Genomic DNA, 12,919 nt, shown 5'->3' with positions numbered 1-12,919 from the left:
AATCAAGATTTTTATTTTTTTTTCAACAATCACGATTTTCATGAAAGTTATTACATATGCCTCTAGCACACACATGCCCTTTATGGTATTTTAGTAACTGATTAGCACTGGGGACAGCAGCTGTCAGAATTGAAACAAAGTGGCCATTTAACTATGGAAGGGGAGCCTAAAAAATGGAAGCAACAGCGTCTATGACATTGAGCCCAAGTCACTGTTTGAATATTTCATTATTCATGTATTTCCAAAATACTTGGAAATACTGTTCTCGACTTTTTCTGCACCTCACTAAAAGCCTATGTCGTTATCTACTGGGCGTATGCCTTTCTATGATTGTTTACATAATAATATCGAAACGTATGCTACACTGCATACATACTGGCAAAATAAGCTCTGCCTTTCTCCATGTCTGATCGGTGCTGTGGAAGATCTCAGCGTGTGTGTGTCTGCATTCACAGTATATTCCTCGTCTCCACTGCCTACGTATATGACTCATGAGCCTGTGCAGTAATGATCTGGAAATGGACGTTTTTTTTCCGGGTTGACAGCCCAGCAGAGTGAGGATACTAGGGACCTCCCAGTGTGTAGGAAGCAGCAAATGATGGGCTCTGTGGCGCAATGTTATTGATTTTCATGAAATCATGATGGAGTTAATTGGCCATCATCATGGCATGTGACCTACTCACACCGTTCTCTCATATAGGAAATGGCAGAGGATCCATGCATGTAGTTTGTGAGATATGTGGGATGTACGTAATAGGAAGGACAAGAAGGGGGGAGAGAATGACTCGCAGCATGTGCTATGTTATGCTATAGAACATAGGAAAAATGGTAACTTTGGAGAGGAACATGTATAGAGAAAATAATTAAGAATCAAAAGAGTGTTATTACATGTGTTTATAATGTGTCATTAATTTGAGATGACATTTGATCACTTAGGTGTCAGAGACTCTGTGTCCCACACAAACCGACCAGGCAACCCCGCCCAGACGGCTGAACCTCCAATCCTGCTGGACCTTCCCGAAAACAGATCCACCATTCTGTAAGTAGATACAAATAAACTTGGCATCTTTCACAGGCAACCTCAAAATTAACAATCAAATGTTATGGCACTATACTGCATAAAAGAAAAACACTCTGCTTTCCCTCAGTCTCTATCTCAGAGGGCAGTGCTCCGTTCTACTGTATAAATCCTTTCAACATGACACTGCCTGTGCTGTAGGCCAACAACAACATGTTGGCACCAAAAGAGATGGAGGCAGGATGCATAAAGATCTGCAAAAATCACAAACACTTTTTTAATCTATGCTCTGTTTCCCTGTTTCAAGCTGATATACATTCCTTAACTAGGCATGTTTACACAGTCATAAATAGTTGGCTTTAGTGAAGCTGAGGTCATATTAGAAGTTCAGCTACATCTATAGGAACACTACACTCTTAATGGGCCTCACGCAGGCGGTAGTTTATTGCAGGGTAAATGTATTTGATCTCATTATAGAGAGATTTCTACGTTTCTGGTTGTTCCCTGTGCATCAGCATAATTTTTAATTTTTCATATTCCTTTCCCCACTTCCCCTGAGAAACAGATTAATGAATCCATGCAGGAATACCCAACATTTATTGTAAAGCGTGTTTCTTTGATAAGAAGTCATGAGGTGCCAACAAAGCAATTAGATTGGAGGCCGAAAGTGATCTTGGGAGAGCCTGCCCGTCTAATTAAGTAATTCCCTAAAGCCAGTTGGGCTGCTATCAGCCTGTACTTTTTCAGATTATCAAGGATAATTAGACTTAATTTGGTCCATTTATGTATTTTGAGTGTGTACATAACACACACACACACACACACACACACACACACACACACACACACACACACACAACCAAAGCACCAAGCACTGACCTTAAAACAGCCCCCTAAAGGTCAGAAGAAAGACTTCACAGAAATATCTTCACTCTGAAGGTCTGCAATTCAGATTTGAAAACACACGTGAACATGCACACACACACGCACACACACATACAACAGTAAACAAGACAAACAAAGTGAGGCAGCGCTGAGGAGGATAATTTCTAAGCTAAACAGGCAGCGGTGGGATAATTCACAATCTTTTTTGCTCCCCACTTTTGGACTTCCACTGCCTTCATTAATAATTTCCCACTGACGCCATCAGGTCACGAGGTGTGAACAGGCTGGATTAAGCCTGACAGGGGCACCTGTACTGACCACTAGAAAGGGGTGTAGTGTTAATTGAGCTCTGAATCAAGACCTTTGTTGGTAATAGAAGGCCTGGCGGGCTCCCTATACTCTCCGGCCCGTGGTGTTTATGGCTTCCTCATTAGCAGGCAGGCTGTGTCAGTGCTTCCAATCACTTAAAAACCCCTGGGATAAATGCACCGAGGGAAGTCACTGTGTCAGCCTGATAGCATCTCCTTCTTTGTGTAGCCTGCTTTTACTGACTCAAGTGCAGGCATCCGAGTAGCGGTGGACGGCGAGAAAAGCGTGAACAACATTTCTATTCATAAAAGATCTTGAAATGGATCAACATACAGTATATCTAATTTAAAATAAAACAAGCAATGTATTGGATGGAGATCAAAGGCTGAAAGTGTGTATGTCCAGTTTTAAATAAGCAGGGTTTTTTTTCACTGAGTTTTCTTCCCAACTTTTCTTCACATCTCTCTCAGGCTGGCGCGAGATGCCCCCGACAGATGCACCAGTCACTTTGATGCAGTGGCCCAGATCCGAGGGGAGGCCTTCTTTTTCAAAGGTATATGGAGTCACGAAAAGGGAGAAACAAAGACAGACACAAGGCTACAGAGCTGCGTGGAAATAAAATACGAAAGCAATGAGCTACATGAGAGGAAGTATAATGAGGAAACAATTAAAAGGAGAAGAGAGAGTAGGAAAGAGGGTGGGGATGAGCGTGCGGGGTGGGTGAGTGTTGAAACCCAAAGGAGCATGTTGAGCCCTCCTCAGAGACTTGCAGTCCAGACGTTACATCAGGCTTTCATGCTTGCCCTCTGGCGGAATGACCTGTGAGCTCCCACTGACAAGAGAAACAAGAAACCCACTCGCATACCTTCAGCTGCAGAAGTGTCGGCAAAGTATGCTGAACTTGAACTAACCTTTTTGTTATATATCACAGAAGATAAAAGTGTATTGATCAATGTTGCTATCATTTAGGTCTTTTAATCTTTTTTTTTTAAATTGATCTAGATTTTTTGCTAGCAGTTTCCTATTTTGTTTTAGTCAACCAGCTAAAGAGGTGGTAAAGAAGACCATAGATCAACTTTACACGGAACAAGTCTGCATCGCAAATACTTCTGACCCTCTTAACTCCAACCAGTCCTGTTCCTCATAGGGAAGTACTTCTGGAGACTAACTCGTGAGAAGCACCTGGTGTCTCTGCGTCCGGCTCAGATCCATCGCTTCTGGAGGGGCCTCCCACCCAATCTGGACAGTGTGGACGCTGTGTATGAGAGGCCCGGGGACCACAAAATAGTATTTTTTAAAGGTACGGTACCAAAATAAAAATGCATTCCAATGTGTTCTCAAATCCTGGTAATGAAAATGTATAATAGGTTCAATAGTGCCAGTGAGCATCTACATTCACTTCACTTAATGGCTCAAATGCACTATGTATAGTGCACATTTTAAGTGACAGGGTGTCAAGAAAATGATTTTGAAAACCTATTTTATATGTGATTCATCTGCACTATAAAGAAGCAAGATGAAAAGAGACGGATCACACCTGTGGCTCCTGGCAGGTGTTTTTGCAAGAGGACATAAAGCAGGGGTGCAAGAACAAGGGCATGTTCCACGTTTGATATTACACTTTGTAAAGCAGCTTTCCTCTCTGACAATGTTCTTCATTGGGCGCATACCAGTGATAGGTGAACATCTTTTGAATTCTGAGAAAAGTGTCCTTTACATATCTTTGAGATCCCTCACCTTTTCAAATGTATCATCTCAAGTGCATACACTGCTTTGTCTGATATATAAAAACTATAGATTATAAGGTCGATTTTCTTTGTCCACACTCTTCAGGTATAAAGTACTGGGTTTTTAAAGACAATAATGTGGAAGAGGGTTACCCTCGTTCAATCAGTGACTTTGGCCTACCCTTGGAAGGAGTGGATGCAGCCTTTGTTTGGCTGCACAACGAAAAAACCTACTTCTTCAAGGACAACCACTACTGGCGCTACGACGACCACCTGAGGCGTATGGACCTGGGCTACCCTAAAGACAGCTCGCTTTGGAAGGGGCTGCCACCACAACTGGACGATTCCATGAGGTGGTCTGACGGTGAGTGGCCATTGAAACTCTTTCTTCTTCCATCACTTGCATGTACTCAAAACACAAAAACACACTCACATACACACAGATGATTTCTAGTAATCTATAAGTACGCCAATACATGTTGGGAGATGTAGTTCCTCAAGGCCAGGGTGTCCTGGTTTTGGGTTCTCGTAGTGCACAAGACTGACAGAGTGGCAATCATTGCCTTCTGGGTCCATTGATCTAGTCAACTGTCACTTTAGTTTGTCTTACTGTTTCAATCACATGGTAGCTTCTCTAACGTATCTCAAATACATGTATGCCGGATAATGAGCTGTATTGCTACTTTTTCAGTATTGCACAAAATAAATGATCTAAAGCATTCGCCCAAAAGCCATCGTGACAAAGGTGTGTAGAAGAAATCCAGTGACTTCTTTAGAAATCTTCTGTTCTTAAACATTGATTATAGACATGATATACCTGTATATCTGATAAATACATTTAACCTTTGAATGATCAATCACCTCTATCAGTTTCTTCCAGCGATACATGCATATATTTCCGTGGGATAAATAGAGTTGTAAGACTCTACTAAAGCATCAGCTCACTGGGACCTTTTGTATTTTATGGTGCCTAAGGCAAGACGGTGCAATATCCTTCTCAGGGGAAATCGTCAAAGAGGAATGAAGAACAAGACACGAGGATGGAACAATTATGCAAGGTTCCCAAACAGACAGCTTCAAGTTTTCGGATCAAATTTTTTAGATTAGGATTCTGAGCAGGAAAAAGTCTGAAATAGTTGGAATCACTTCAATAAGATGGCAGTGTTGATTGGTCGGTCGGTAGGTCAATCTAGGTCAGTCTGACTTAAACATTTCAACAACTATTTCATATATATTACCATCACATTATGTATAGACATGCCTCACCCCAAATTGAGGATCCTCCTGACTTTGGTTTCCATCTGAATTTCTGAAAATCGAAAAAAAAAACACAACTGCTATCATGGCTTGCTTTCAATATCTGGTGCCACTGTAATTATATTGATGTTTGAGTCAGATTTCAAGGTTACGTACCTTGTTTTCTTTTGAATAAAGAGGTCCCTCTTGTTCATGAACAAGGTTCTTTATTTATTGCATGCTAAAAGCTGGGTGAAATTGAAAATGTAATTGTGTTAGTTTAACTCACTTTCTATCTTTCATAGATGCAACTTTTCACCCAAGAAAATCTATTCCAGGTTGAAGTGTATTACTCTTCAAATAGAGCATTCTGTCGGAATATTTCTTTTTATTTCATGGTGGTGTGGCCCCCTGGTCGTATTCCTGCACAGTAGCCTATTTTGTTGACGTGGCTGCGGAATACAGATTAGAGGCAAATTTGCATTTGCTTGTTTAAAAAGAAAAATCCATTTTAAAATCCTTTTTTTTGTGTCAAAATATTATTTTTAACCTTTTATCTGTCAGTGTGAGGTGGCACACATGGTCTTGCTTGCCAACACTCTGCTTCACATTCACACAGTCAAACACATTCAAACCTTGGAGCTCGGCCAGTGTAATCACAGAGGGCCACAGCCGAGTGTCAAGGTCGCAACGCCACAGCTACAGTCATTGGATCACTTGTGCATGTTAATGAGAGGTGTAAATAGTGTAACTTTATCTTGTGTGTGTGTGTGTGTGTGTGTGTGTGTGTGTGTGTGTGTGTGTGTGTGTGTCTTAGGCTCTGAATGATGCATGGGCATTTTTAGATTTTAAAAATACCCTTAGAAAAGTAGCCGCTGTGTCTGAAATTTGAGGCCGCTCGCGATGGGATCCAGGATGTCTCTAATCCCGCCTGCAGCGTGTAAGGAAGCTCTTCCCCTGTGGGGTGTTAAGTGGTCTGTGTTCTGAGAGAGTCCTGCCCCAAGCTCTTTGATGTGTGTGTGTGTGTGTGTGTGTGTGTGTGTGTGTGTGTGTGTGTGTGTGTGTGTGTGTGTGTGTGTGTGTGTGTGTGTGTGTGTGTGTGTGTGTGTGTGTCTGCATGCATGCATGCGAGTCTGTGAGGAGCCGCCAATCACAAAGTACTAGACTCTGACTCAACCCCCGGCCATTATCACCGTGGAGCCTGGAAGGGCCAAACTTGGAAACCTGCATGCACAAACGTACAAAGACAGAGCAGGGGGCCTGGGAACTGCAGCCACATCAGAGCCTGTTCACTGTTTGTGTCAACAGCTCAGGATGAATAGAGAGAATAGAGAGAGAGAGAGAACATACAGGGGAAGAGAGAGAGACGCATGATATGACAGCAAGAGGGAGATATGATGACACCTCGTTATGAAAATAGAACAGAAAGACGGGGAGGGAAATGGGGGGAGGGAAGTGCAGAAAAGAGGGATCCATAAAAGAGCAGATATGAGGACACTTAGGATATAGAAAGATAGTATGACGACAGAGGAAGAAAAAAGAAGGGATGTTAGAAAGATAGATGGCTTGACTCGAAGGAGATGGAGGTAAAAAATTATTGAAAGAGAGAAAGACAGTAAAACCAGAATGGTATAGCTCTGGGGGAAAGAGGAGCATTAAGGCTATTAATGTAGCTGTGATGGTGATCATAATCATTGCTGCTAAAGACAGTTAGGCACCCAGGAATAGTTAAGCCTTTTAGTCAGGCATGGATATTATCTTTAACCTGTACAGGATGTTCACTTAAACAACCAGCCAGCATCCATAAGTGTGGTGGAGCGACAGAAGAAGAGTTAAAGTAACAAAGAATGTGCTACAATAAAGTAGTCCTATATGTTTCATTTAGATAATAGGGATTTTGGATTCCAACAACTACATTTCAATGAAAATGCCAACACTGACAATGTAATGATAAGCATAAGTAGCCTACCGCCTGCAAAGAACCTATTGCAGTTTAAAGTCGTAGTTAGCGATTCTGTAGAAGGCTTGTTGTTGTTGCCTCACAATCCTCTTCTTGTCCATAGGCCTACCGTGTGAGGCCGGAAAAAAAGCCAGTGTTAATACACAGCCTAAGCTCTGTAAACGGGCATGCTGATAGCTACAGTGGGTCGGTTTGTATACCATTTATTCAGATATTGCCTTAAGATAAATCCAATTCTAACACTTTCTAGATACTTGTGTTTTGGCTCTAGAAGTTACTGCACAAAACTACACTCTTTTCAGACTGTGTTTAAGTTATTGATGAAAATAAAATACAAACTTTATATATCACTTTATTATGAGGTGAAGCACAAACAGGAAGAGCCTCCTAGTTAAGTTCCATCATCATTTGTACAGCTTTGCCACTGACTCATCCTCCGTCAGTGAATCTGAAGAATAACTGTATTTTCAAGATGATTTTGGGGTTATTATAAGCTTTTAGGGGTGGTTATGTTTAATATTTAGTCAGCACTTTTGACAGCCGTAAGTCTTTTAGTCTCTTAGGAAAAGAGAGATGAATTTGAAGAAAAGACACAGTGACGTTCAGCCCTTTGGTCTTGGTCTTCCAATAATAATGATAGATGGATAAGAGAGAGTGTGTGTGTGTGCGTGTGTGTGTGTGTGTGTGTGCTCGTTGACTTCTGTTTTTGTGAGGATCAAGGTTGGTTTATACTTAAGAGAGTGAGGATAATTGTGTTAAGTGAGGCTATTATCGCCGTTCCTCACTGCAAGGGGCTTAAGAGAGCTATTTTGGGACTTGTTTTTTATGGTTAAACTAGGGCCAAGAGAAATTAATTGTATTTCGAAATGACGTTGAGAGGTACAATGCGTGTGTCTGCTCACTATAGAGGATACCTTATTTTATTCCAGCAAGCGGTGGCCAGGCTTGAATATCCTCTCGTGATTATGGACAGGAAATTAACTTTTTTCTAGTTTGTGTGTGAAACCTGACCAGACCAGCACCAGTCCAGTACCAATGTACATTACTTTATACATCTTAGGCATTTACATTGTTGTTCTCATGAACACCAAAAAGAAACATGTTTTAAGAGATACAGCCACAGTTTCTTGTAAAAACACTACCCTATGTTGGCTCCTTTCTTACTTACAGTACTTACTTACTTTACCCATGCTTTGACCTTGATAATGAATGCCAAAGAGTTTTTTTTTTCTTCATTGCGTATAGAGACGTAAGCAATTGGTTGCTGCAGTATTGATTTTACCTAGAATGGGATGCAGACAAACACTGTTTTTGCTTGCAAACATACATTCCAGTGTGAATTCCTTTAGTGATTCTATGACCTTTGCTCCTATTTCCTCTCATCGTGTCACTTCTTCCATCAAATGGCTCAAACCTCTACAGTGTTACAGAATCTGATTCAGTGATTTTCTTGAAATATAAAGAATATTGACTCCATCGTTAATGGCGAGATCCAAGGCCGTTAGCAACGAGAGAACATTTTATTTTACTATTCAACATGTATCTGCTTGTTTCAGTCACTAATTGACAACATGAATGAGCTACAATGCAATAACATGTTTACATCTCTGCTGTTGGTTACCTCATTCACTTAGGTGAATAGCCTTGTTGGAGGGGGTCGCCTCCAAGTTAGTTCTGAGTTGCAGGTAAATTAATTTGATTTATGTTAACCAAATATTAAAGTACATTTTTCACTTTACATCAGGCTCTGGAATTATTTTAATTTTTATAATTTTTTTTCTGGTCTTGTATGTGCTACAACATCAAAGAAAAGAATGATTGGCAGAAAAGTTGTCCTCCTAACCTGTATGTGTTATTATCATTTACATAATCACTTCTGATAAATACTGAATCTGTTTCTCTTTTCATCATGGCACAAAGCGCATTGTGGAGGCTTTGCTCTTACAACGTGGGCTTTTCAGAAGAAGCCCACAGTGTGCAGTTTTTTTTTATCTTTCTTTTATTCTGCCAGTGACAGTTTGGTATTTTAGACCGCCCTAATTACCTCAAGTACTATGCATTGAAAAGACAGGCGCAGTAGGGGGTGTGTCACTAACTATTAAGTGGCACAGTGCAATTATTGTGTCAAGGAAGCCGCACACGTAGTACCACATACTATACATAACACCCCTTTTATGTTTTTACTCCTCCTGTTTTACTTAATCATTTTTCAGTTAGGACACATTTATTAATGCACATTAAAAGCATTATTTTAGTGTAACAAAAGCATAAATCCCTGATCAGATTTTTCTGATAACTAATTCAGTTCCCCTAAACAGCAAAAATAAAATACACCTCCCCTCCGAAGACTGTCGTTTAAGGATGGTTTGTGCTCGCTCCATATGGTACTCAATTATCCAGGCACCTCCGATTTGGCTGCTCAATCTTGCAGCTATCACCTGCAAAGTTATTGGCTACAACTCTTCATTCAAGTATATACTGTACTGTACCTCTGCGTCCTTACATTTGGTCCAGATCATCCAGCAGAATCCTGATTTAAATCATTGCCGCAACACGACTACTAACGGCAACCGAAAAAAAATGGCTTGTGACAACACACACTGATTAGCTATTATTTTGAATGGAGAGAATGTTGCCTACCACTTGAGCAGCACACACATCCACTGCTTACCAGGCTGTTAGTTTTAGACTAGTCTTGTGTCAATAGGTGTGCAGATTAGATTCTGTGAATACAGGGTTTTTTTTTTTTCCAGGAGTAACTAGTGGTTGAAAACTTCAACTGTAACACCAAACTTATTATACTATTGCGTACAGAAGACTGAACATCATTCCTTCTCTTTTTCTTTTACAAAAGTTACATCACCATTTCATGGTAGCGTAATGGCTCGCATTTGGCTACGGGGCCTGATTGAAAACACTACCTTGATAAAATAAAAGATGGTACATTCAGATATTTTTTGTTTGATGTGAACTCTTCCCTCCAAATCTCGCTAGTGTGTAGACTCACTTGTGGGACTGCACTGCTGTCATACTGGATGAAATGATATGATTATCCATGATGGAAGCGCGTGTGCATGCCCACTGATATGTATCTTTGGTAATCCTACCCTGTTTCAAATGATTACCACTCCGTCTCTAAGGGTACGCTGACAACAGTGTGAAAGTACTAAGCATAAAACACCTTTGGTCACTGATTCATGAAATTAAGGCCCTCCATGTTTTATGTGTTTATGGTGTTTGCTGCTTATTCCAGACAAGAGCATTTCAGTCCCTTGTGTGAATAATACTAAAGTTCAGTCTTGTGTCATATTCCGTTCTTGTCTTACACACATACACACATACACACTCTTGCATTTCTATCTTGGTGAGGGCACTCATTGACATAATGCATGCCCTAGCCTAGCCCCTTACCCTAACCCTAACCATCAGAACTAAATGCCTTAACACAACCCTCACACTAACCCTTACCTGAATTTATTTCTAATCTGAAACTTAAAACCAAGTCTTAGCCCTCAAAAAGGCCTTTGAAGAAGTGAGGACCAGGCAAACTGTCCTCACTTTACAAAAATGTCCTCACTCCGATGGTTAAATGCTCGAGCTTGTCCTTATAAAGATGCCTGTACAAGTACACTTACTCACACACACACGCACACGCACACACACACACACACACACACACACACACACACAAACCAATACTAACAACAACCCTCTGCCCTTTCCCTCTCTCTCTCTCTCTCTCTCTCTCTCTCTCTGAAGGCTCATCGTATTTCTTCAAGGGAAAGGAGTACTGGCGAGTGCCGGGCAGTGACATGGAGGTGGAGGCAGGATACCCGCGCCTCATCGCTAAAGACTGGCTGCTGTGCACCGAGATGCAGTCGGACTCTCCGGACACGGAGCCCAAGAGCCCCGAGACCAGAGGCAACGTGCAGCATCAGCCCGACCACGCAGAGAACGGATACGAGGTATGCTCCTGCACCTCCGACAGCGCCTCACCTTTAGGGGCCCGCCCCTCCCCTTCCCCTGTATGGCTGCTCACACCTCTCTGGACGCTCTGGCTGGCCCTCCACTCTGTACTGCTATGATGCCAAAGCCTGGGGACAAAGTGCCAATACATGGATGGACAGTGGACACTCAGTGTTGGAACAACAACAACTGGAAAATGTTGTTCTTTTTCATATAACTTGGTATCTTTATGCGCCCTTTTTGTTATTTATTTTACATGTCATTTGGTGGGCACGGCCAACATCTAAAGTACTCATCCTCACAGGCATCGACCCACCCACAGTGCTTGACAAGGTTTTTTTTTTTTTTTTACCGAATGGTCAAACTGCATCCTCTCTGCTGGGAAAAAAATGTGATTGAATAGAAATGTGTTCCAAGAGCGACAACAATGATTATTCATCTTCACGTGCCGCTGCAGTGCATGACACACAGACAAAGGCAACCTGGGATGTGGACAGGTTCAAAGTTCAACAGCAGTGCACATTTCATGATTTACAGCAGATGTTTTATTACATGGTTCGAGACACCCAATTAGCTCAAAATATGTTCAAAACGACAACAAAATATATTGTATTCACACATACCACTAGTGATATGTAGCCATGTAGATGATGTGGATTGTTTGTAACAGTTTCTGCCTCAATACACAATACAATGGAGGTGAAAGTAATATTGTTTGTGCTGTTCAACACAATGGAAAATGACAAATGAACAAAAAAAGCCTTCTACTCTGGATAATTGGCAGATCTCATAAAAGTAATTTCCCGATGCAGTGTGCACCACTTACCTTTCCGTTCACCTACTTTGTATTGGCTGTTTCAGAAATTGGGAAAAATAAACCCTGACCTGTCTGCATGGCACTATAACACCAGAGGTAATTGTAAACCTTTTAATGAACCCCAGAAGCGACATACATATATCCATCCATGTTTAGCGTAAGAGACGGAGTAGCCCGACCAAAGTGCTTCGGGCTCCTTCTCATGCAGACAGTGTGCACACGTGTAACTGCGACTGCTGTACGGATGGATGGATGGATGAGTATGTTGATGGCTGCACCGGCTTCCTGGCTTGCTCAAATCCATCAACTGTACACTCTGAAGTGAGGAACTGCTGCTTAAGCACGTTTAACCCTGGGATTCATCCTTTTCACCTCTGCTTCGGAAACATTCCCTGCTCTCGGTTAAGTTGTATCTTTTTGTATCAAATTCAGATTCAAAATTATATTCCTGTTTATTTCACATTGCTTTGATCAGGTCATAGAGTTTATAGAGCCTTTTTGTGACTCATTTCCTTTATCACCCCTAGCTCCTTCTCAAGACACGAGTCACAACTTGGCCTCTGGATTTATTCTTGCTGTAAAGATATATTTACCTATAGACTGATATATTTGAGTTGAGAGGTTCTGCAGTTATTGCATAACCAAGTGGACTGTGTATATTTTAAGCTGTGTTTTCTAATGTAAAATATTTTTGTATAAAAAATAAAAAAAAATCTTGAATGACTGCGGCCACATGCATTTGTATAGTTGCAGCCTTGTGAGCGGAGTGTTGCATAATTTAGTGTCAATGAAAAGGAGCCCAGCCTTGAAGCGGGATGAAGGTAACGGGACAGCTTGCAGACAGACACTGGACAGCTGCTCTCCATCTCTCTGATGTTTCTTAAGCCTGTTTTCTCTTGTTATGGTCGCTGCTGTTCATCTAGAATGCAAACCACGTCATGTTAATCACGTTGCATAAACACACACTGTGTCTGAGAGGCTTTGTGAACAGATTGGCTGTC

The 12,919-nt window shown here is 41.4% G+C and overlaps 1 protein-coding gene across 1 annotated transcript in view; it reads left to right on the top strand.

Annotated features, from left to right (window-relative positions):
• The window catches only part of LOC307265518 (matrix metalloproteinase-17-like), a 58,723-nt gene extending 46,109 nt beyond the window's left edge, over positions 1–12,614 (top strand). Inside the window, exons 6-10 of the mRNA XM_080047270.1 lie at positions 937–1,039; positions 2,683–2,765; positions 3,360–3,512; positions 4,046–4,303; positions 10,895–12,614. Coding sequence (XP_079903396.1) covers positions 937–1,039; positions 2,683–2,765; positions 3,360–3,512; positions 4,046–4,303; positions 10,895–11,220 — 923 coding nt within the window. The 3' untranslated portion in view covers positions 11,221–12,614. The remainder of the gene's footprint in view (positions 1–936; positions 1,040–2,682; positions 2,766–3,359; positions 3,513–4,045; positions 4,304–10,894) is intronic.
• The last annotated feature ends 305 nt before the right edge of the window (positions 12,615–12,919 follow it).

The sequence above is a fragment of the Ammodytes marinus genome (genome assembly GCF_949987685.1).
Source record: "Ammodytes marinus genome assembly, chromosome: 18".
Taxonomy (NCBI): Eukaryota; Metazoa; Chordata; class Actinopteri; order Uranoscopiformes; family Ammodytidae; genus Ammodytes; species Ammodytes marinus.
The sequence above is the reverse complement of the archived record's forward strand: the minus strand, read 5'-3'. Positions and strand labels throughout refer to the sequence as shown.